Source organism: Vipera ursinii (assembly GCF_947247035.1).
Source record: "Vipera ursinii genome assembly, chromosome: 1".
Lineage (NCBI taxonomy): Eukaryota > Metazoa > Chordata > Lepidosauria > Squamata > Viperidae > Vipera > Vipera ursinii.
This window is the reverse complement of record NC_139512.1, coordinates 199066621-199089921: the sequence shown is the minus strand read 5'-3', so window position 1 is coordinate 199089921 and position 23301 is coordinate 199066621. Positions and strand designations below refer to the sequence as shown.

At 43.4% G+C, this 23301-nt stretch overlaps 1 protein-coding gene across 7 annotated transcripts in view; it reads right to left on the bottom strand.

The window, feature by feature from the left end:
• The window catches only part of KIF16B (kinesin family member 16B), a 186234-nt gene that overhangs the window by 104410 nt on the left and 58523 nt on the right, over window positions 1-23301 (bottom strand). For all 7 annotated transcript variants that reach the window (XM_083369422.1, XM_083369423.1, XM_083369426.1 and 4 more), the window contains exons 14-17: window positions 17156-17207; window positions 13806-13943; window positions 4813-4895; window positions 4482-4570 (exon numbers count right to left, since the gene is read on the bottom strand). In XM_083369422.1, coding sequence (XP_083225548.1) covers window positions 4482-4570; window positions 4813-4895; window positions 13806-13943; window positions 17156-17207 — 362 coding nt within the window. The remainder of the gene's footprint in view (window positions 1-4481; window positions 4571-4812; window positions 4896-13805; window positions 13944-17155; window positions 17208-23301) is intronic.

Genomic DNA, 23301 nt, shown 5'->3' with positions numbered 1-23301 from the left:
AATTCTCCAGGCCTCACCATCTACAATGAGGGAAAAAAATATTTGATCCCCTGCTGATTTTGTACGTTTGCCCACTGACAAAGAAATGAGCAGTCTATCATTTTAATGGTAGGTTTATTTTAACAGTGAGAGACAGAATAACAACAAAAAATCCAGAAAAATCCATTTCAAAAGTTATAAATTTATTTGCATTTTAATGAGTAAAATAAGCATTTGACCCCTTCGCAAAACATGACTTAGTACTTGGTGGCAAAACCCTTGTTGGCAATCACAGAGGTCAGACATTTCTTGTAGCTGACCACCAGGTTTGCACATATCTCAGGAGGGATTTTGTCCCTCTCCTCTTTCCAGATACTCTCCAAGTCATTAAGTTTTCAAGGCTGACGTTTGGCAGCTCGAACCTTCAGCTCCCTCCACAGATTTCCAATGGGATTAAGGTCTGGAAACTGGCTAGGCCACTCCAGAACCTTAATGTGTTTCTTCTTGAGCCACTCCTTTTTTTGCCTTGGCCATGTGTTTTGGGTCGTTGCCATTCTGGAATACCCATCCACGATCCATTTTCAATGCCCTGGTTAAGGGAAGGAGGATCTCACCCAAGATTTGATGGTATATGGTCCCGTCCATTGTCCTTTTGATGCAGTGAAGTTGTCCTGTCCCCTTAGCAGAAAAACACCCCCAAAGCATGGTTCCACCTCCATGCTTGATGGAGATAGTGTTCTTGGGGTCATAGGCAGCATTCCTCCTCCTCCTCCATACACGGCACATTGAATTGATGCCAAAGAGCTCGATTTTGGTCTCATCTGACCACAGTACTTTCACCCAGTTCTCCTCTGAATCATTCAGATGTTCATTGGCAAACTTCAGATGGGCCTGTACACGTGCTCTCTTGAGCAGGGGTACCTTGTGGGTGCTGCAGGATTTCAGTCCTTCATGGCATAGTGTGTTACCAATTGTTTTCTTGGTGACTATGGTCCCAGCTGCCTTGAGATCATTAACAAGATCCTTCCATGTATTTCTGGGCTGATTCCTCACCATTTTCATGATCATTGAAACTCCATGAGATGAAAACTTGTATGGAGCTCCAGACTGAGGGAAATTGAGTTATTTTGTGTTTCTTCCACTTGCGAATAATCACACCAACTGTTGTCACCTTCTCACCAAGCTGCCTGGTGATAGTCTTATGGCCCAATCCAGCCTTGTGTAGGTCTACAATCTTGTCCCTGACACCCTTGGACAGCTCTTTGGTCTTGGTCATGGTGGAGAGTTTGGAATCTGATTTGATTGATTGCTTCTGTGAACAAGTGTCTTTTATATAGATAATGAACTGAGATTAGGAGCACTCCCTTTCAGAGAGTGCTCCTAATCTCAGCTCGTTACCTTCATAAAAGACACCTGGGAGCCAGAAAGCTTGCTGATCGGTAGGGGATCAAATACTTATTTCACTCAGTAAAATGCAAATCAATTTATAACTTTTTTGAAATGCATTTTTGGATTTTTGTTGTTGTTATTCTGTCTCTCACTGTTAAAATAAACTTACCATTAAAATTATAGACTGATCATTTCTTTGTCAGTGGGCAAAAGTACAAATTCAGCAGGGGATCAAATAATTTTTTCCTTCACTGTAGAGTTTCATCAATTAGTTCTAGCCTCCTTCATATGAGATGTAAACTTTGGTTTGATACAGGCTGTTATAAAGCAAAAAATGTCCTTCTTACTGCAGTGCTTACTTTTCTGACAGGCAGCTCATTAGGTTCCTTTTGATCACTCAGCGAGCATAAGAAATTTTATAAAGCATTTAAGAAAGAAGAAGCAGTAAGGAGGGATTATGGGAGACTACTGGGACTGCCAAGTGAGAAGGTTTTGGAAAAAGAGCGGGTTAAAATCTTATGGGACTTTAAAATCCAAACAGGCATGCATCTTATTCACAGCATGCCAGATATAACATTTGTAAAAAAAAAGAAAGAAAGATTGCTTCATTGATACTGCTATATTGGCTGATGCTAGGATTGAGGAAATTGGGGAAAAAATATAAAATACTAGGACTTGCAGATCAAAGTAAAACGCTTACGGAAAAAGAAATCCATTGTTATACCAACTGTGATTAGAACCCTTGGAACAATACCTAAAGGACTCCCTCCATAACTGGAATTACCAAATTTATCAGAGCTGAACACCCTAATTTTATAAAAAAAAAAACCCTCATCCTGCTTAGAATTGCCTATATTCTTCAATGCTACCTTAATAAATCTTTGATTCTTGATGAAAACTTGCATTATTAAGTTTCCACCAGTCTTTGACTGTAAATCTAACTGTAGGTTACCACACAAAACAAAAACAAAAAAAATAACAACACAGGATTTTATCTTTTTCGCTATGGAATAGATACAGATAGCGTTAATTTTCAGGAGGAAAGTTGTGGAAAGATGGAACAAGATTATGAATACATATCTAACAAGTCTCATTTGCTGAATCTGAAATACTTTCTATCAGCAGTTCCTCCTCCTTCTAAAGAAAGTTCTTCCTGTCATGACGTCCAGAGGGCATGAATGAATGGCAACCATCTCTGTAACAGTTCCCACACCCCACCTTTTGGGATACTCTCCTCTTCTAGAACTTTGTGCAACTTCTAATTTGCTACGTTTGCATAAACAGGTTAAAATTGTTCTATGACAATGTGCTTCGAATTCCAAATGGTTGACTGAGTGCAGTCGTCTGGGGCCTTTATCTTTGCTTGCTATGATTCTTTTTTTGGTATTTACATTTAACTTATTCATTATGATGCTTCTGGTTTTATCTTTTTTTTAATGTTGCACTCTTCCCCCACCCCCCAACTTTTGGAATTGAGACTGGTTAATAAATACTGTAAAATAAAGATTTGCCACACTTGAAAACGTTAGTTGATTTTTGTGGCAATAATTGTTTCTGCACCTTTACTTATGCTTCAGTTGAAAATCAAATATTAGGAAATAATCCCATTTTTCAATTTTTCTGGCAACAAAAATAAGCCTTGCAGGGGAAAAAGAGTCCAGGGAAAACTCCAATTTCCCACCCCCACACTAGATTTTTATGGGGTTATCACTCTCAGAAAGATATAACTGACTAATGCCTGTTAATGATTGCAGTAAATAAGGGTCAGAGAAAAGGTGATTTCAAGTGCAAACAATGAGAGACAAAACTATGCCGAGGCCTGCCTGATTGTGTGCTTCTCAGACATCATCTGTGGTCACTCTTGAAGGAAGAATGCTGAAGTAGACAGACTTTGGTCTGACACTGAGGTGCCATTTTTCCTGGGAGCAAATTACCTGTCATATGAAATGATTGTATTCTTTTGCTGTGGTGGTGGCTTAATTAAATAGCAAATCTATTCCTAAGTAAACTGCAACTCTGGGAAACTTAAGTGAACCTCGGAAACTTATATGACTGCCCCCACCGCCTGCCCACTGAAAGGTGGCAAAAATACAGAGAGTGAGTATAGAACATTTTTACAAGCTAAAAGAATAAGCAACTTGGGGGCTAGAGAGCAAAATGTGACATTTTATTGAATGCCTTATTCCCCCACTACCACCATTTGAAGTGACAGATATATCTGCTCTGCACAGTAGAGATCGAAAACACATTAAGCAGAAGTAAATTGCAGACATAGCTGCATTAGGTTAAAAGTAGACTGTATTAGGTTAAAAGAAGTAGAGTGAAATACTAACTAGACTACTGGGGTACAAGCGGTAGCTTTAAAAAGAACCCTATCTATGAAAGTGCAACTAGTTAAGAGATGTAAGCTATTTTTTTTTTCACCCAGAAGAGGGAAGAGATATTTCCGGTCACCTGAGCCATGGCAAGGAACAAGTAATATCAGGAGAAATTGTTCTAATCACCTATATAGTGGTCTGAAGTTCATGCATGAAACAAGGGAATTCTTTTAAAGATTACAATTGCTATTTTGCAGTTATACTTCAACCTGGACCACAGTAAAAGTTGCACAACTTTACACCTTAATACAGTTACATACAATTACAATTAATACAATCAACTGCACAGAATTTTAAAAATACTATCAATTTAAATAAATCCCATATATTTATGTATTCCTTTATAATCGTATTTTTAAAATCCTCCATTTTTCTTTTTCTTTTCGATTTTATATCTTCAAACTTTTGGGACCATTTCCTAATATAAGACTATTGTTCAAAATATTTTTTTTGTTGGGGGAAATGTTGATACCTATACAACGTCCTACTACAAAGGTTAAATTTATTTATAATTTGCAGTCTGCTAATACTCACACTAGTAAAGACATTTTTGCTGTTAAGACTATTTATCAAGCAGATTTTTTTCCTACCTGATTATCACATTTCTCCATTTTGTCTTAACAATTAATACTAAGAAGTATTATTTTCAGATATGAAGGATAATTAAAAATCACTACATGTTCAAATACAAATATGATATATTGTTATAAAAATATTACAGGAAAAAAAACCCACCCTGGATTATAGAGCATCACTGTTGAAAGGCTTTCGCAAGATTTTGAAAGATCTGACATGGACAAACTGAAGGAAGAAAGCAGTCCACTCTGTTAAGACAACAGAAAAGTTAATATTTATTTGACTAACTTATTATATGCTATCAAGTTGGTTTTGACTCCTAGTAACTACATAGATGATTTCCTCCATGACAATAATTTTTGCATGAGAAAATTTTGGGGTGGGGACCATACACATTGTACTTTAATCTCATTCATCTTATTGCATCAAGATCAAGCAGGTACTTATGATTAGAAGTAACGGAAGTTTCTTATGTATTCAATAATCTCACCTTTCTTTTCTCCCTCAGTTTGGCTGCTTCCTTGGGATGATTGAATCGAAACATATTTGTCCTCCCAAGTAATATTACAGCACCTGGCAAGAAAATCATTGAAGCCATAAGCAAACCAAAGGCACCAACATTTCTTCAATTCAGTCTAAAACACAATTTGTTTACTCCATCATGGAATGAAAAATACATTTTTTAAGAAATGAGCTGTAAACTCCCACTTTTAAAAATGAAATGTATGATGTTTGTATTCTAAGCTGGGTAAAATTGCTTACTCAGATGTTTTAAGAGCAAGAGAAAACCATTATCGGCAATAAACTTTTCTCCCAATTAAAAAGAAATCCTCCAGGCTTTTTGAAATGATTCAAGTGGAATAGAGTGTGTTTTAGTCATCAAAACCATGTTTTTTAAAATATTTATTTTGCAACAAACACAAAGAAACAGGAATACATTTGAAAAGAAAAAAATGTGTGGAAGCTCATAAAAACGCACACAGGGAGCATTGTTTTTGTACCACATTATTTGAATAAATTGTACTACATAATAGCAACCGTATCAATTGTTATATTAAATGATCACCTTCAGTAAAAGTTTGGCAAGACAAAATTTCTCCCAAAGCAACCCATGATACTCTGCATCAGAAAAAGTGTTTTCCCCCATTACTTTAATAATTACATGGCATGACATAATCATAAAAGTTGAAAGGGTCTTTATGAATCAGTGACCATCCTCCCACTCTAGTTCAGGTACCTGCCTCAAGAAAGTGAAGCTGTGCCTAGTATATGAAGCTTAAGTATAAGAATATTAAGCTTAACACATACATAACCACCCATTTCACAAAGAGGATGAGTAGAATCAATCAATTAATCAATCCATCCATATTTATAGTAGACTGGATATGGCAGGGAACTGACCGAATATCTAAAATCCTGTGAAGTTTACCAGAGGGTGGAGAATTGCAGGAATAATGGCATTTTATAATCCTTCTCTATCATGGAAGCTCTATACCAGAGATTGGTAGACAGTCAACATAAGGCAAATTTCAAACAAGATCCCTCAGGACAACCACTTTGTATCAACTCTTGTGCCTTCGCCACTAAGTTCTAAACTGAATATTACTAAGAATGTAAATCAAATTTTAATTCATATTTTTGCCAGAATGGGTTGAACAATGGAGATGCAGCAACTTACTTTCCTGACAAGAGGTCATGTGGAAGTTATGAGCTACTTGCAGCATGGAACATCTCACATCTGTTCCATGTTATCATCAAACAAACAGATTAATGAGAAAGTTGAATGAAACTTGGGGTCCATGTTTGAAAAATGTATAGGAGAACATTTCAACAAATTGGAACCTGATATTGCCACAGCTTGTTTCCATGCAGAGCTGTGGTACAGCATAGTCTGGGATTTTCTCTTGTATACAGGAAGGATAAGTCTGAATTAGTGCAGAGATTTCATTCACATATATGCTGTATAAGTATTTTGACAATGATCAGAATGCTTTTGACTGTATTATTATGTCTACTCTCTCACAACCAGGAGAGAGTAGATGAAGTGGCAGAATAGATTGAACAGCATCAGTGATCAAGAAGAACAAATACAACCAAACATGAGCACAGATTCAGGTCCACATTATGGCAATCAGAGTGGCAAAACATTAATACTTTGAATGGCTGAATGGCTGTACGTACCAGCAAGCCAGGATACTCAGAACATCCCATCCCTTAACATCGGGGACAAGTTACTACCCCCTGTTGATAGGGCCCGCAACCTGGGTGTCCTCCTTGACTCGCAGCTCTCCCTGGAAGATCACATAGGAGCTGTGACCAAGGGGGCCTTCTCCCGGGTTCGACTAGTTCGCCAATTACGGCCTTATCTGGACCTGGATGCCTTACGTACAGTCACCCATGCTCTTGTGACCTCTCGCCTAGACTACTGTAACGCTCTCTACTTGGGGCTGCCCTTGAGATCCACTCGGAAGCTTCAACTGGTGCAAAGTGCAGCGGCACGGACACTCTTGGGAGCCTCCCGACACTCCCATATCACACCTCTCCTCCGTGCACTGCACTGGCTTCCAGTTGCCTTCCGTGTGAAGTTCAAGGTGCTAACAATGACTTACAAAGCCCTACATGGCATGGGTCCGGACTACCTACGGGAGCACCTTCTGCCAATGTCAGCACCCCACCGTCCTGTGCGCTCCCACAGGGAGGGCCTCCTCCGGGTGCCACCGCTCAAGGAATGTCGGCTGGTGGCCCCCAGGGGGAGGGCATTCTCAGTGGGTGCGCCAGCCCTCTGGAACAGCTTACCAACCGAAATCCGGATGGCCCCCGACCTCCGCACCTTCCGGCACGAATTAAAAACTTATCTGTTCCAGCAGTCCGGCCTGGCCTGAATAGATATTTATAGCTCTAATCTGGGGTCCCAGTTTGTATTTTACTATTGTTTGTTTTCACTATTGTTCATTCTGTATGCCTACCTTATTCTGTACACCGCCCCGAGTCCCTCGGGAGAAGGGCGGTTTATAAAAACAAACAAATAAATAAATAAATAAATACTTTGCACTTATTGCTTCCATAGATTGCCATCCATTTAGAGCAATTCAAACTATTCTGGTAGGAAGATAGGTTTTTGGAAGTGCTGTGATGATTTTTCCAGGCATCCAGAAAAAAACACACACACATGCATATACAAACTGCTGGGCAAGGTTAAAAGAGATGACAGACACACAGTCTTGCAAAATTATTTGCAAAAAAATAAAAATAAAAAAAAAGATCAGGATCTTCTGTGACATCAGCACCATGGATTAGATATTTGTCCTATCTGATTGGTGAAAACTGACAAGGTAACTTCATCCTGAACTGCTGTGGCTAAATGCATCCTTGAGTGATGAGATCATGCTACCTGACTTGAAGAAAGTGGCAGTGCAACCTTTCTTCAACTTGCCATTGCTTGACCCAGCTATTAGCCTTTATCCAACCTTTTCTTTCTGGGAAATGTTAACAAGGCAGCAGACCTCTAGTTACATGGTGCTTTGGATGAAGCAGATTATCTAAATCCTTTTCACTCAGTTTCAGGGCAGGATACAGGAATAAGACTACACTCATTGCTCTTGTGGTGACCTGTGGTAGGACAGGGGATAGAGTGAGTATGGCCTTCCTGGTCTGCTGGATCTCTCAGTTACCTTCAGTAATGAGCATGGCATTCTTGTGAAGTCAGAACTGGGAGTGTTCTTCAGTCATCATTTCTGATGAGCAGTTTCATTTGAGGGTGATGTATACAAGAGAAGTCAAAAGCTTGGAGACCTCCGCAATGGGGTGTCATGGGGTTTGACACTCTTCTGTCTCATTTCATATCCATATGGGGTCAAGGGGGGGAAATAACTCCTCTTGGAATCACAGCTTACTGTAAGGGGAGGTGGATGCCATGGTCAGGAAGACCTACACGTAGCTCTATATCAGGAGTCTTCAAACTTGGCCTTTTTATGACTTGTGGACTTCAACTCCCAGAATTCCTCAGCAAGGCATGCTGGCTGAAGAATTCTGGGAGTTGAAGTCCACAAGTCATAAAAGGGCCAAGTTTGAAAACCTATTGTGTACAAGTTGTGTTCATTTTCAGACCATGTAGCTTTGCAAATCGTCACTAATGCCTCTATTCCTTCACATTTATATGGGGCTGCCCTTGAAAATCATACGGAAACTACAGAATGCAGCAGTCCTAAGGAATATCACCATTAAGAATCCCAAGGTGAACATGCCCTCTGCACAATCTGATTCTTTATAATGCTGGTATCATCCTTGCTGCTGTTTTCTAAGACAGAGAAGACCTGGGTTTTTGGGAGGCTATTTGGGGATGATGACTACTGTTTTGCTCCTGAAGAAATAGCAATTGTTGTGAATTATGACAAGTCTGACTATGATAATAATTTTATTTTTGCATCATTACTAGTTTTGTTTTTCGCTCAACTCTATTTTATTGCTAGATCTATAATGAATGAAGTTGCTTAGAATGATTTTATAAGTTTCAGCAAATGAATAAATAAATCTGAATTTATATCTTTAATCTGATCTGTCTACTCTATACCATTGTTCTAAGTGTGTTAGATTTCTATGTTCTGCTTTAATTTGCTCAAATGGAGAATAGCTCAAACATTTCTTCTTGACTTGGAAAGGTAAAAAGTTATCTGGAGATTCAAATTAAACTCCTAGATTCTATTCTATAAATATTATGAACCAACACATGGATTGAAAAGACTTGAAAATTAAATAGTTCAACAGGGCAAGAGAAGCTGGAAAAATTAATTTTCATAGATGAAAACAGAATAGGTTTACAAATGAGGAGGCATAAAATTTTCTGTGCACATCAGATTAAGTGATCTTGAATATAGCTAGGTGATATTACATTCTGTTTGGTAAATTCCATCAATTGTCTTGTTCCAGCATAGTGCTGTCAATAGTTTATAGATAGAAATCAGTATCAAATAAATGTAATTTCCATGTGACATGGCTTACATTTTTCTTCAAATACTTGTACCTCAGCTTGCCTATAATTTCATGTAAATATTCCAATCCACTATAGAAATAAAAATGTAATAAAGTTGGTAGGACTCTACTGCATCATTTCTTAGAGAAAAAGGATCTAGTGATCCTTCCATTCAAAATTATACTAACAATTCTTACTAAACCTTATCCCAGGCTAATATTAAAGATTTACTTTTCATATAACTTCATGCTGTAAAGCTATTTCAATATTCTCACTGTAATTTATGTGATGCATTGGGTTGGTCTACTTTTCAATTCGTATACTCCTTTTGCAACTACCAGATCCAAAGTTACAATTCTAACAGCATCTCTTACACAGATGCTTGTTTTAAAAGTTAAATTTACTATTTTCTTTTTGAAAGCTCAGGAAATCATTTAAGGGTAAACACTTAACTGTTTCAAATCAATGGGAAAAGTAATTCTATGAAGGCACATTTATATTACAATATTATAAAAATCCACATTTCCCAAGCATATACAGAATTTAATATGTTGCAACTATTAGCTTTAAATAATCTAGGAAATTGTGGTTATAGGATTTATTTTGACAAATCAGTTAACTTTAGAGTAATTAAACAATGCAAGAGAAGATATTTCAGTATTTCCAACTTCATTTGATGGAAATGTTATCCTTCTCAAAGTCAACTGTATAACCAAAAGGGATTTAGATTTCAAAAGTATTTCTTAAGGGCAGGTGAGATGTGATACCAATAACATCCATACAATTAATATATGGTCTTTTTGTTATCTGAATAGTAATTAAGCAAAGTCTGAAGACACTTGAGATCTTGGTAATATTAGGGAGGAAGAGAAGGAGGAGTTGCTTAATGCTCATTCCCCTACTTATGTATATGCAATAAAATAAAAGAAAGATTAATAAATGGATAACGAATGTGAATACAAAAGTGAAATGTGGCAGAAACTTTTCTGGTTTCCGTTTTCTCATTCATAGGTCTTCTAGTTCTCTTTCAAATAAATTACATGTATGGTACTTGCTTCATTGCATTGATCTTATATTCTGACTCTAAATTCTGTAGGTCAAATTTCATTATTCCTGTACATAGTTTCATGACTTGACTAGTACAGCATGTATCTGATTTTAAATGGTTCATTTTTGACAATGTCAAATTTTTCTTTTGTTTATGCTTCTCACATTTCATTTTCCAATGATATGCAGTAACTCCTACTAACAGATGATTTTTTTTCTTTCAGTAGTGGTTCCTTTGTTGATAGAATTTATTAGGGCTTTGTTCAGGCCATACTTCTGTCTCCAGATCTGCTTGTTAAAAAGTTCAAAGCTCCCCCCCCCCGGTAATTAGAGGAAAGTCTTCCAAATTGTGAGTCTTAACATCTGGCATCACTAATTCATCCAAACATTGCAGACATAGGCAGAATGAAACAAAAATGGTTTGCTATTCCAACTTTGATTTAGAATTTAAAGTTCTTCTCCTATATGAGTTGGTTTGTCTCATGTTTGCAAAGCCCACCTGTTCTCCTTCCACCCTGTGATAGATTACTCCAAAGATTTCCCTTTTGGACCTCACTAGAAGGATGACCCAGCTAAGAGTTCCCATTCTTGCAAGCATTCCTGTTCCAGTCAATGATGCTATGAAACTGTCCCATCAAAGCAAAGTAGTAATGGATGCTCTCTGAGCTTGGTTGTTTTCTTACAGATATTTCAGTACCCAAACTAAGTAACATCATCAGTGCTAGTAATATTGCTTTCAAAATTATCCAAAATTAATGGTCACCACTACAACTTGGAAAAGAATAGGAGAAATTTTTTTTGAACTTACATTCTTATATATTCTGATAAGCAATTTCAATAAACAGTGAAATAAATGAACAAACCACACTTTAAAGTCAGCAGAAGCTGGCATCTACAGCCATGCCTAAAGTAACAAAGTGCTACCAAGATAAGTAAAATGCAAGCAAAAAAAGTTACTAAGGAGTACAGTAGGTGGCTGGAAACATTTAGTGCTGGAAACCAAGGTTTTTTACTTGTTAAATAACATTTATTAGCTACAAGTTCTTAGACACTGTTGGGGGAAGAACTTCATTGTGTTTAGGAAAACATCATCTCTTGTGATCCACCCTTTATGGAATATTTTAATATGCATATAAATAACCTAGTCAGCAAGGATAATCTTATTAATCACCCTGACAATAATATCCTAATGGACTGTAGCTCATTAACTAATAATATAATATAACTAAAAGTAGATCTAATATAATATAACCAAAAGTAGATCTGCATAACATAAAGTCACAAAAAGGCCTTGTAAACCCACGTCTCTTTGGATATTGCTTATTGGCTCCTGGTATAGAAGCTGTCTATAAATCAATTTATACTTTGATGTATTGTAGCTCCATATCTGATATAATAGTACCCTTTGGGAAAACAATTTCCTTTAATAGCAAATTTTATACCTTAGTTTTATGCTAAGTGATTACTCATTTTGCCTAATGTAGTTAAGGCATAAGGCTAAAATCGGAAGATCTTAAACTCTAGTCCCACGTTTGCATGAAGCCAGCTGGGTGACCTTGGGACAGTCACTTGTCTCAGCTCTAGAAGGCAGGAAATGGCAACCCACTTCTGAAATCTTGGCAAGAAAACTCCAGGGACTAGTACACACTCACTCACACACACATACACACACACAGACACAATCTATAGAAAGATAATATTTAGTACATTAGAATTTTGATTGTAACTTACTTTGAGATTTTTAAAATAGGAAGTAGAATACAGGTACTTAAAAAATTAATTAAATAAGTAATTTTTCTGGACACCCCTTACTCTACAATAATAATACAATAACTGTCTCTGAATTTCCATTCGTCTTCTGTTTACTGACTGGCTCTAAACCTATATAACACTTACATAGCTCATGTTATTAGCAAGTCTTATTATACTCAAGTCTTTACTTCATCATTTTTATAATTTAGTTCCCTCCGACTCCTTTGCCCAACCATTTCAAATTAATACTATTTTTCAAGTGAAAAGGTACAGTTAAGCATGAAGAAGCTAATTAAAATTTCTGACACAGGTATTTAAAGGTCCTAAAATTCCAGACTTAAAAAATATTTAATAAATAGTTCTAAATACGCTTCTTAAATCTAATGCTAATAATTTATGAAATATGACAGTTGTCATTTTTCTATATTTAAGATAGTAGCCTTAGTGAACCCAGAATATATAAATCTTTTTCTAAAACATGTCTTCTCCAGGTTAAACCCATGTCATGAAGAAAAACAAAAACACGTAAGTCTCAATTTAACATACTTATAGAATTGAAGTACCCTAAATTGCATAGTATTTCTTTTTATCCTCCTCAGCATGCAGATATTAAATTTAAATAAAATAGTGTGTAGATGCTCTACAAACCTCTGAGAGAGAAATACACATTAAAAATAGATGCATGCTCTGTTAGGGGTTAAGATTCAAGCATTTAGAATACCATAATCCAGCTGGAGATATTGATTTTGTCCTTAGATTAGTGAGGAAACTAATGAAAAGCCTTGCATTTCTCAGAGTAACTGAAACTCTTTAAAACATGCAAAACTACAGCAGTCTTGTAATCATTTTGCTCCTTCCTTCATTTTAATACTCAGAAGCCAGAAGAAAGATTTTGTGATGAAATAGGGATGGCAAAGGAAAAAAATAAAATGGAACAGCGTTTTTCAAGACACTATTGGAAATGAAATTGAGCAAACTGAACATTGGTGTAGGCACAAGTTCAGTGCAAACATTCAGATGAATTAAATGGTCCTTGCATCGTCAAATCCTCAAGGGACTGGCAAGGAACTGAGGTGCTTCCATTATTGTTAACATCTGCTGTTCTTTCTTAGCTCTTGTGATTTTTTTATTTTTTTCAGCAGTAATTGTTCTTATATCTTGTTTTACAGACTTACTGTACACGACCCAGAGTCACTTTTTCATAAGGTGGGTTGCCCGTATAAATCTTGATGAATAAATAATTGTAATAAGTTTCCCTCTATTAATGTGAGGCTTAATTTCTTTAAGATAAGCAGGAAGTACTTGCATATATTATATTCCAATGTGTGGCTAGGATGACTTAATTTCTGTTCACTTTGTGGAAAGATTAGACCTAAGATGCCTTGAAATCACAAACTGTTTTGGTCTCCACTAAAATAAGTTTCTATTACCACCAGCACACACACATACACACACACTGCCTCACTATATTTATCTGCCTATCTGTCCTCCTCATAGCCTGACAGTTTTCAGATGCGCTGGAACTGAAAGCATGATGGCTAGTAATGATAAAAATATGCAATCTTAAAACACATTTGAAAAGCACCAGAGAAGCCTGGATTGAACAAGTATAGTACTTGCATCTCATTAATGTATCATCTGTATAGCTGAACTGCAATAAAATATGTAGAAGAAATCCGAGCTGAGAAAAGGGGGGAAAAATTCTAGGATAATACCTTGGTTGAGCTGTGTAGCCTCTGTGATTTGAATTCCATTTATAGAACACTGGGCTCCAACAAGTGGTATTAAATGAACCGTTCCATTAAAGTGTTCAAAAATGCAGTGCTCGCTTTCCAAATCAAGACCATGAAGTACTAAAACACAAAAACAGATCTGTAATAACTATTACAACAGGATTTTTTTTATTTTCTAATCCTAAAGTTTAAATCTATTAACACTGATCTCATTAATTCCTAGATTTCATATTGTCTTTGTATTGCCTGTATACAAAGAATATTTAAAATAAGCAAGATAAGCAAACTGGTCTAGATAGAAACAAAAAAAAACCCAGATCAAAATGTATACATTTTTAAAATAATAATTCAAATATGGAATTGATTAGGTATCCGTGGACACTGAAAATTGTATAGTGTTAGCGAACCATATAGAGCAGGGGTCCCCAACCCACTACTGAGCCTTGAGCTGTTTGGAACCAGGCCACGGAAGTGGGGGGAGCAAGCACACATTCCCACTTGCGCGAGCAGCAGGCAAGCACATGCATGCACCCTCCATTTGAGGGAGAGGCAGGCATGCATGCCCATCGCTGGCGCGGAACCATCTGTTCCCCCCCCCCCGGGCTGGTCTGCAAAGCCGGAAGGATTGGGGAACTTTGATATAGAAAACCATGCATGATTTCAGTAATAATAAAATCATCAGCTTTATGGCTTCTTAAGTAATTTTGTGAATGTATTCATTCTCCAGGAAATCATATTTTAAACTTCTTCTACTTTGGGGATCAGTGCAGCTGTAACAATGATCGTTCCTGAAATATCATTAAAGTACTGGAAGTGGTCAAAAATAACTTGATCTCTGTTATGAATCCTGGGAAGGAATAAATTGTGCTGAATATCATAATGTAAACATCAGAGAGATTTGGTCCTATTAGCACGTAACGTCAAATCCTTCAGAATTTGGGCTTGATTACAAAATACACAACTCCTTCATCTAAGGAGTGGTTATGCACACTCGGAAGTCTTATCCATTCAGTTAAGTGGAAACAGCACCCCTTATTATTCTTCTAACCTGACCAACAGCTGCTCCTACTGCTCTAGTGTCTTTACTCTTTTGGAGAGTCAGCTGCTTCCCTTTGAAATGGACAGAAGGGTTCTTAAATGGTATATACTGAGGACTGGTTTTCAAATCAGCCCAAGCCTAGCTTCAGCCTCACAAATCATAGAATTTTCTGTAGAGGGTATATGCCAGTTCTTACCTTTCTTTTACAGGTAGTCTTCGACTTACGACCATTTGTTCAGTACCCTTTTAAAGTTTCAGTAGTGCTGACTGAAGGAACTTATAGCTGGTCCCTGAAGTTACAGCCATTGCAGTATCCCTATAGTCGTATGATCAAAATTTGGGTGCTTTGCAGCCTACCTGCGCTTACAACTGCAAGGGTGGCTTTAATTCTCTCCAATCTTCTCTCCGTCTATGCCCTCTTGACCCCTTGCCCTCTGCAGCCCTAGCTGCCCTTTGCTATCCTCTTGCTCCCGTTCCTGACCAAGCACGCCCACCCTGACCCTTTGAGATGCAGTTGCTGGCCACACAAAACTATCTTCCCCAGGTCACCCATGACAGTTTCCTCATGAGACTTGCGGGATAGGGCCTCACACGACAGGCAGCTGCCTTACAAAGTGCCAGGGCAGGCATGCCTCAGCAGCAGCGGGAGCACGAAGTTAGCAAAGGTCATCTAGTATGGCGGAGTGCAGGACAGCACGGGTACCAGAGTACAGGGCAGTCTGGGCAGTTGGGCTGAGGTGACTGGCACCTTGGTGGGGCAGCTACTTTGTGCCGCATTGCTGGGCGGTAGCTATGTGCCGCATTGCTGGCTGGGTGCTGTTGGACTGTAGTGTCACTCCACATGCTGCTGGGGCTTTGTGGAGCAGCTGGGCTGCCTTGAGTGGCTGTTTTATGCCACGCTGCTGGGGCTTCCTGGAGCAGCTGAGGTTTTCTGGGGACCTGCAGTTTCATACTGTGCTGCTGAGCTATGGCTCTGCACTGCAGTTCAGGGGCTTCTTACAATCCCAAAGCCACAGCATACCAAGAATCCCAAGCAACAATGGCAAGCAATGAAGTTCTGGGGTTGTCGAAGGGCAGAGGTAGGGATGTGTGTGTGTGTGTGTGTGTGTGTGAAGGGAGGAGCAGATAAGCAGTAGCAGGGGATGAAGGAGAGGCAGTCCCTTACCCTGGAAGAACCAAGGCTCAGGGTTGGGACAGACCAAGCTGGGAATGGCTTAAATTGGGATGGATCCTTGGCTAATGACCGGTGGAATTCAGTTATTTAATAGCAACAGGGAGCTCTGGGATGGCTGCCGCTAAGCAATGCTGTCACATGATGTTGTGACTGCATCACCTAACAACAGAAATTCTTAACTATCATCCTAAATTGAGGACTACGTGACTCACAATTCCAAAATTTAATCAGACCTGTGCTTTGGGCAAGTTGGAGGCACTGCCCTCTGTTGTTTTGTTAGGGTGTTATAAAATTGCCTCCTTTTATCAGCATAGATATCCACATGGGGGTGGCTCAGTAGTGTCATACGCACTTTTTCGACTCAACTCTGCCTACGACTTCTATCTAGCCTATGCTAAAGAAATTCCACCGTAGAGAGTATTAACTTCTATTCGCTACTTCTTTTGCTCCAGCCAAGATTCTGACACATTCTCCAGTTTTGTGCTTATATATGTACCGTGCACCTTTACTTGTGATTCAACAACTGTACTATTATTGTCTTTAGCTTTTAATTTTGAATTTTATCTTTTTAGAAATCTATATGCAGTTATGCAGGGGCACAAAACAAGACAGACTATATATATATATAGGGCCGGTTTAATTTGAGAGCTACAGAAGTATAACCAAAAATATAAAGCTGCATTGCTATGAGAACAGAGACTTTTATTCGTATGCAGCATTATACTGAGAACAACAGGGGGGGAATTCATAAAGTAGTAGAGAAGGGCCAAGGATAAGAAGTTTGTAATATAATGGCTTATATCCAGTACCATAAACCTTAGCAAAAAATAATGTAGTGTTCTATTTACATCAGCCATTCTTCCAAAAACCACAGGTATGATGTCTTCTGTAAGCATCCTACAACAGTTATCTGCTGATGGCAATGAGTACTTTATGCATAACCCTAATCCATGGATGGGGGAAATGAAGTGTGTGTATGTGTGTCAGTGTGTGTATGTGTTAGAACAGTAATTCTAAAGCCCCTTTCAGATTTATAAATTTAGAAATCATCCCCCTACCCCTGCAACCAACAAGTGCTGGAACATCTATTAAATTAAAAGAGAAAGAGAGCACATTTACCAATATCTTGTTCTCTTGCAGCGTCTTCTCTGCCAACATGTGTTTGGCCCTCCTAAGGAAGAAAAGGTGACATATTATAGTCACTACAGGTAGTGGGACTGGATTTCTGGTCATAAATTGTTCTACTCCTAAGCTGAGGCACACATGTTGTCCGGACCTGATTTTACAATATTTTTTTTTTGAGGGAGTTGTTAAGTGAATCATTGTGGTTGTTAAGCAAATGTTGTGGTTGTTAAGAGAACGCCAGTCACAAGCGTGAATCCAATATTCCAAACGGGGCTGTTTTTAGTGAAAATCGGCAAAGAATGTTGCAAATTGCAGTCATGTGACCATGGGACACCGCAATCAATTGTAAAGGTGAGCTAGTTCCCAAGTGCCTGAAATTTGTTCATGTGGCATTTTACGGTATGGCAGACAATTTATGACAGCCACGGGATCTACTCCAGGCCCCTTGTAATTTTGAACAATCATTAAACGCCAGTTGTATGTCAAGGACTATGTGTATATAAAATCATAAAATTATTAAAAAGTTATAATAAAAGTTATGCTTTTTCCTAGAAATCTAAATCTTTTCCCAAATATTCTTGGGGCTTACATCACTAATTGTTTTTCAGCTATTAGGAACCTTTAGATCAAAAAACCTGAAATCACTGGGTGAGTTTCCTTTCAACCTTAGTGAAAGGAATTTTAAATACAAGTTTAAGGGCTTTAAAAAATTGGGGATGGGGAGGTTGATAGGAATAAACAGCAAAAGGTTATTAGAACTTTGGTTTTTGAAAAGAACAAACAGACTAAGGCTCCAGATGAATTTGAAATAGGATTTGGGAGTCAATTATAAGAAATCTTCCTGTAGGAAAATGCTTTTATTTTAAATTCTTTTTTTTTAATGATAGGATGGGACTTTGAAGGTTGGACTCTGGGTAGAACCAGAAGGAACTAAAGAGTACAATTAAAGGAAAAGAACACTTAAATTTGAGTTACAAATACAGAAGGGAAGGAAACATTTTAACATTTGGCACACTGAAGGGTATTTTGAACCCTGGACCCAGAAGTTAATTTTAAAATATCTGCCTCTATAGAGACACTATATTTAAAAGATGTTATGGAAGAGGAACAATTTTACCAGAAAAGACTGAGATTGATCTGAAAGTGGATTTAAAAATGCCTTGGTGGATGTCTTCATAATGAAAAGAGATAGTACGCAAATAACAAACCAAGCAAATGATTTGGATATTTTTTCCCATATTAGATTTACAAAAAAGGCTTCATAAAGCTTTGAAGAATTTTGTGAGAAGGGACAAAGTACCGTATATACTTGAGTATAAGCCGACTCGAGTATAAGCCGAGACCCCCAATTTCACCCCCAAAAACTGGAAAAAGTTATTGACTCGAGTATAAGCCGATCCGCCGTTCTGCAAGCCTCTGCCGCCAGCAGAGGCTCGATCCGCCATTTTGCAAGCCTGAATACACAGGAATACCCTGTGTGGCCGCGGCTCGTCGGCAGGTCTCCGTTCCTCCTGCCGACCTTTGGGGAGGTTTGGGCGCCTCCCCAAACCTCCCCAAACCTCGGCAGGTCTCCGTTCCTCCTGCCGACCTTTGGGGAGGTTTGGGCGCCTCCCCAAACCTCCCCAAACCTCGGCAGGTCTCCGTTCCTCCTGCCGACCTTTGGGGAGGTTTGGGCGCCTCCCCAAACCTCCCCAAACCTCGGCAGGTCTCCGTTCCTCCGCGCAGACCTGCCGACCTTTGGGGAGGTTTGGGCGCCTCCCCAAACCTCGGCAGGTCTCCGTTCCTCCTGCCGACCTTTGGGGAGGTTTGGGCGCCTCCCCAAACCTCGGCAGGTCTCCGTTCCTCCTGCCGACCTTTGGGGAGGTTTGGGCGCCTCCCCAAACCTCCCCAAACCTCGGCAGGTCTCCGTTCCTCCTGCCGACCTTTGGGGAGGTTTGGGCGCCTCCCCAAACCTCCCCAAACCTCTGCAGGTCTCCGTTCCTCCGCGCAGACCTGCCGACCTTTGGGGAGGTTTGGGCGCCTCCCCAAACCTCCCCAAACCTCGGCAGGTCTCCGTTCCTCCTGCCGACCTTTGGGGAGGTTTGGGCGCCTCCCCAAACCTCCCCAAACCTCGGCAGGTCTCCGTTCCTCCTGCCGACCTTTGGGGAGGTTTGGGCGCCTCCCCAAACCTCCCCAAACCTCGGCAGGTCTCCGTTCCTCCTGCCGACCTTTGGGGAGGTTTGGGCGCCTCCCCAAACCTCGGCAGGTCTCCGTTCCTCCTGCCGACCTTTGGGGAGGTTTGGGCGCCTCCCCAAACCTCGGCAGGTCTCCGTTCCTCCGCGCAGACCTGCCGACCTTTGGGGAGGTTTGGGCGCCTCCCCAAACCTCCCCAAACCTCGGCAGGTCTCCGTTCCTCCTGCCGACCTTTGGGGAGGTTTGGGCGCCTCCCCAAACCTCCCCAAACCTCGGCAGGTCTCCGTTCCTCCTGCCGACCTTTGGGGAGGTTTGGGCGCCTCCCCAAACCTCGGCAGGTCTCCGTTCCTCCTGCCGACCTTTGGGGAGGTTTGGGCGCCTCCCCAAACCTCCCCAAACCTCGGCAGGTCTCCGTTCCTCCTGCCGACCTTTGGGGAGGTTTGGGCGCCTCCCCAAACCTCGGCAGGTCTCCGTTCCTCCGCGCAGACCTGCCGACCTTTGGGGAGGTTTGGGCGCCTCCCCAAACCTCCCCAAACCTCGGCAGGTCTCCGTTCCTGTTTGGGGAGGTTTGGGCGCCTCCCCAAACCTCCCCAAACCTCCCCAAACCTCGGCAGGTCTCCGTTCCTCCGCGCAGACCTGCCGAGGTTTGGGGAGGCGCCCAAACCTCCCCAAAGGTCGGCAGGAAGAACGGAGACCTGCCGAGGTTTGGGGAGGTTTGGGGAGGCGCCCAAACCTCCCCAAAGGTCGGCAGGTCTGCGCGGAGGAACGGAGACCTGCCGAGGTTTGGGGAGGTTTGGGGAGGCGCCCAAACCTCCCCAAACAGGAACGGAGACCTGCCGAGGTTTGGGGACGTTTGGGGAGGCGCCCAAACCTCCCCAAAGGTCGGCAGGTCTGCACGGAGGAACGGAGACCTGCCGAGGTTTGGGGAGGTTTGGGGAGGCGCCCAAACCTCCCCAAACAGGAACGGAGACCTGCCGAGGTTTGGGGACGTTTGGGGAGGCGCCCAAACCTCCCCAAAGGTCGGCAGGTCTGCGCGGAGGAACGGAGACCTGCCGAGGTTTGGGGACGTTTGGGGAGGCGCCCAAACCTCCCCAAACAGGAACGGAGACCTGCCGAGGTTTGGGGACGTTTGGGGAGGCGCCCAAACCTCCCCAAAGGTCGGCAGGTCTGCGCGGAGGAACGGAGACCTGCCGAGGTTTGGGGAGGTTTGGGGAGGCGCCCAAACCTCCCCAAACAGGAACGGAGACCTGCCGAGGTTTTGGGAGGTTTGGGGAGGCGCCCAAACCTCCCCAAACAGGAACGGATTCCTGCCGAGGTTTGGGGACGTTTGGGGAGGCGCCCAAACCTCCCCAAAGGTCGGCAGGTCTGCGCGGAGGAACGGAGACCTGCCGAGGTTTGGGGACGTTTGGGGAGGCGCCCAAACCTCCCCAAACAGGAACGGATTCCTGCCGAGGTTTGGGGACGTTTGGGGAGGCGCCCAAACCTCCCCAAAGGTCGGCAGGTCTGCGCGGAGGAACGGAGACCTGCCGAGGTTTGGGGACGTTTGGGGAGGCGCCCAAACCTCCCCAAAGGTCGGCAGGTCTGCGCGGAGGAACGGAGACCTGCCAAGGTTTGGGGAGGTTTGGGGAGGCGCCCAAAGCTCCCCAAACAGGAACGGAGACCTGCCGAGGTTTGGGGACGTTTGGGGAGGCGCCCAAACCTCCCCAAAGGTCGGCAGGTCTGCGCGGAGGAACGGAGACCTGCCGAGGTTTGGGGACGTTTGGGGAGGCGCCCAAACCTCCCCAAACAGGAACGGAGACCTGCCGAGGTTTGGGGAGGTTTGGGGAGGCGCCCAAACCTCCCCAAACAGGAACGGAGACCTGCCGAGGTTTGGGGACGTTTGGGGAGGCGCCCAAACCTCCCCAAAGGTCGGCAGGTCTGCACGGAGGAACGGAGACCTGCCGAGGTTTGGGGAGGTTTGGGGAGGCGCCCAAACCTCCCCAAACAGGAACGGAGACCTGCCGAGGTTTGGGGACGTTTGGGGAGGCGCCCAAACCTCCCCAAAGGTCGGCAGGTCTGCGCGGAGGAACGGAGACCTGCCGAGGTTTGGGGACGTTTGGGGAGGCGCCCAAACCTCCCCAAACAGGAACAGAGACCTGCCGAGGTTTGGGGACGTTTGGGGAGGCGCCCAAACCTCCCCAAAGGTCGGCAGGTCTGCGCGGAGGAACGGAGACCTGCCGAGGTTTGGGGAGGTTTGGGGAGGCGCCCAAACCTCCCCAAACAGGAACGGAGACCTGCCGAGGTTTGGGGAGGTTTGGGGAGGCGCCCAAACCTCCCCAAACAGGAACGGAGACCTGCCGAGGTTTGGGGACGTTTGGGGAGGCGCCCAAACCTCCCCAAAGGTCGGCAGGTCTGCGCGGAGGAACGGAGACCTGCCGAGGTTTGGGGAGGTTTGGGGAGGCGCCCAAACCTCCCCAAACAGGAACGGAGACCTGCCGAGGTTTGGGGAGGTTTGGGGAGGCGCCCAAACCTCCCCAAACAGGAACGGATTCCTGCCGAGGTTTGGGGACGTTTGGGGAGGCGCCCAAACCTCCCCAAAGGTCGGCAGGTCTGCGCGGAGGAACGGAGACCTGCCGAGGTTTGGGGACGTTTGGGGAGGCGCCCAAACCTCCCCAAACAGGAACGGATTCCTGCCGAGGTTTGGGGACGTTTGGGGAGGCGCCCAAACCTCCCCAAAGGTCGGCAGGTCTGCGCGGAGGAACGGAGACCTGCCGAGGTTTGGGGACGTTTGGGGAGGCGCCCAAACCTCCCCAAACAGGAACGGAGACCTGCCGAGGTTTGGGGACGTTTGGGGAGGCGCCCAAACCTCCCCAAAGGTCGGCAGGTCTGCGCGGAGGAACGGAGACCTGCCGAGGTTTGGGGAGGTTTGGGGAGGCGCCCAAAGCTCCCCAAACAGGAACGGAGACCTGCCGAGGTTTGGGGACGTTTGGGGAGGCGCCCAAACCTCCCCAAAGGTCGGCAGGTCTGCGCGGAGGAACGGAGACCTGCCGAGGTTTGGGGACGTTTGGGGAGGCGCCCAAACCTCCCCAAACGTCGGCAGGTCTGCGCGGAGGAACGGAGACCTGCCGAGGTTTGGGGAGGTTTGGGGAGGCGCCCAAACCTCCCCAAACAGGAACGGAGACCTGCCGAGGTTTGGGGACGTTTGGGGAGGCGCCCAAACCTCCCCAAAGGTCGGCAGGTCTGCGCGGAGGAACGGAGACCTGCCGAGGTTTGGGGAGGTTTGGGGAGGCGCCCAAACCTCCCCAAACAGGAACGGAGACCTGCCGAGGTTTGGGGAGGTTTGGGGAGGCGCCCAAACTTCCCCAAACAGGAACGGAGACTTGGGGAGGCGCCCAAACCTCCCCAAAGGTCGGCAGGTCTGCGCGGAGGAACGGAGACCTGCCAAGGTTTGGGGACGTTTGGGGAGGCGCCCAAACCTCCCCAAACGTCGGCAGGTCTGCGCGGAGGAACGGAGACCTGCCGAGGTTTGGGGAGGTTTGGGGAGGCGCCCAACCTCCCCAAAGGTCGGCAGGTCTGCGCGGAGGAACGGAGACCTGCCGAGGTTTGGGGACGTTTGGGGAGGCGCCCAAACCTCCCCAAACAGGAACGGAGACCTGCCGAGGTTTGGGGACGTTTGGGGAGGCGCCCAAACCTCCCCAAAGGTCGGCAGGTCTGCGCGGAGGAACGGAGACCTGCCGAGGTTTGGGGAGGTTTGGGGAGGCGCCCAAACCTCCCCAAACAGGAACGGAGACCTGCCGAGGTTTGGGGAGGTTTGGGGAGGCGCCCAAACCTCCCCAAACAGGAACGGAGACCTGCCGAGGTTTGGGGACGTTTGGGGAGGCGCCCAAACCTCCCCAAAGGTCGGCAGGTCTGCACGGAGGAACGGAGACCTGCCGAGGTTTGGGGAGGTTTGGGGAGGCGCCCAAACCTCCCCAAACAGGAACGGAGAC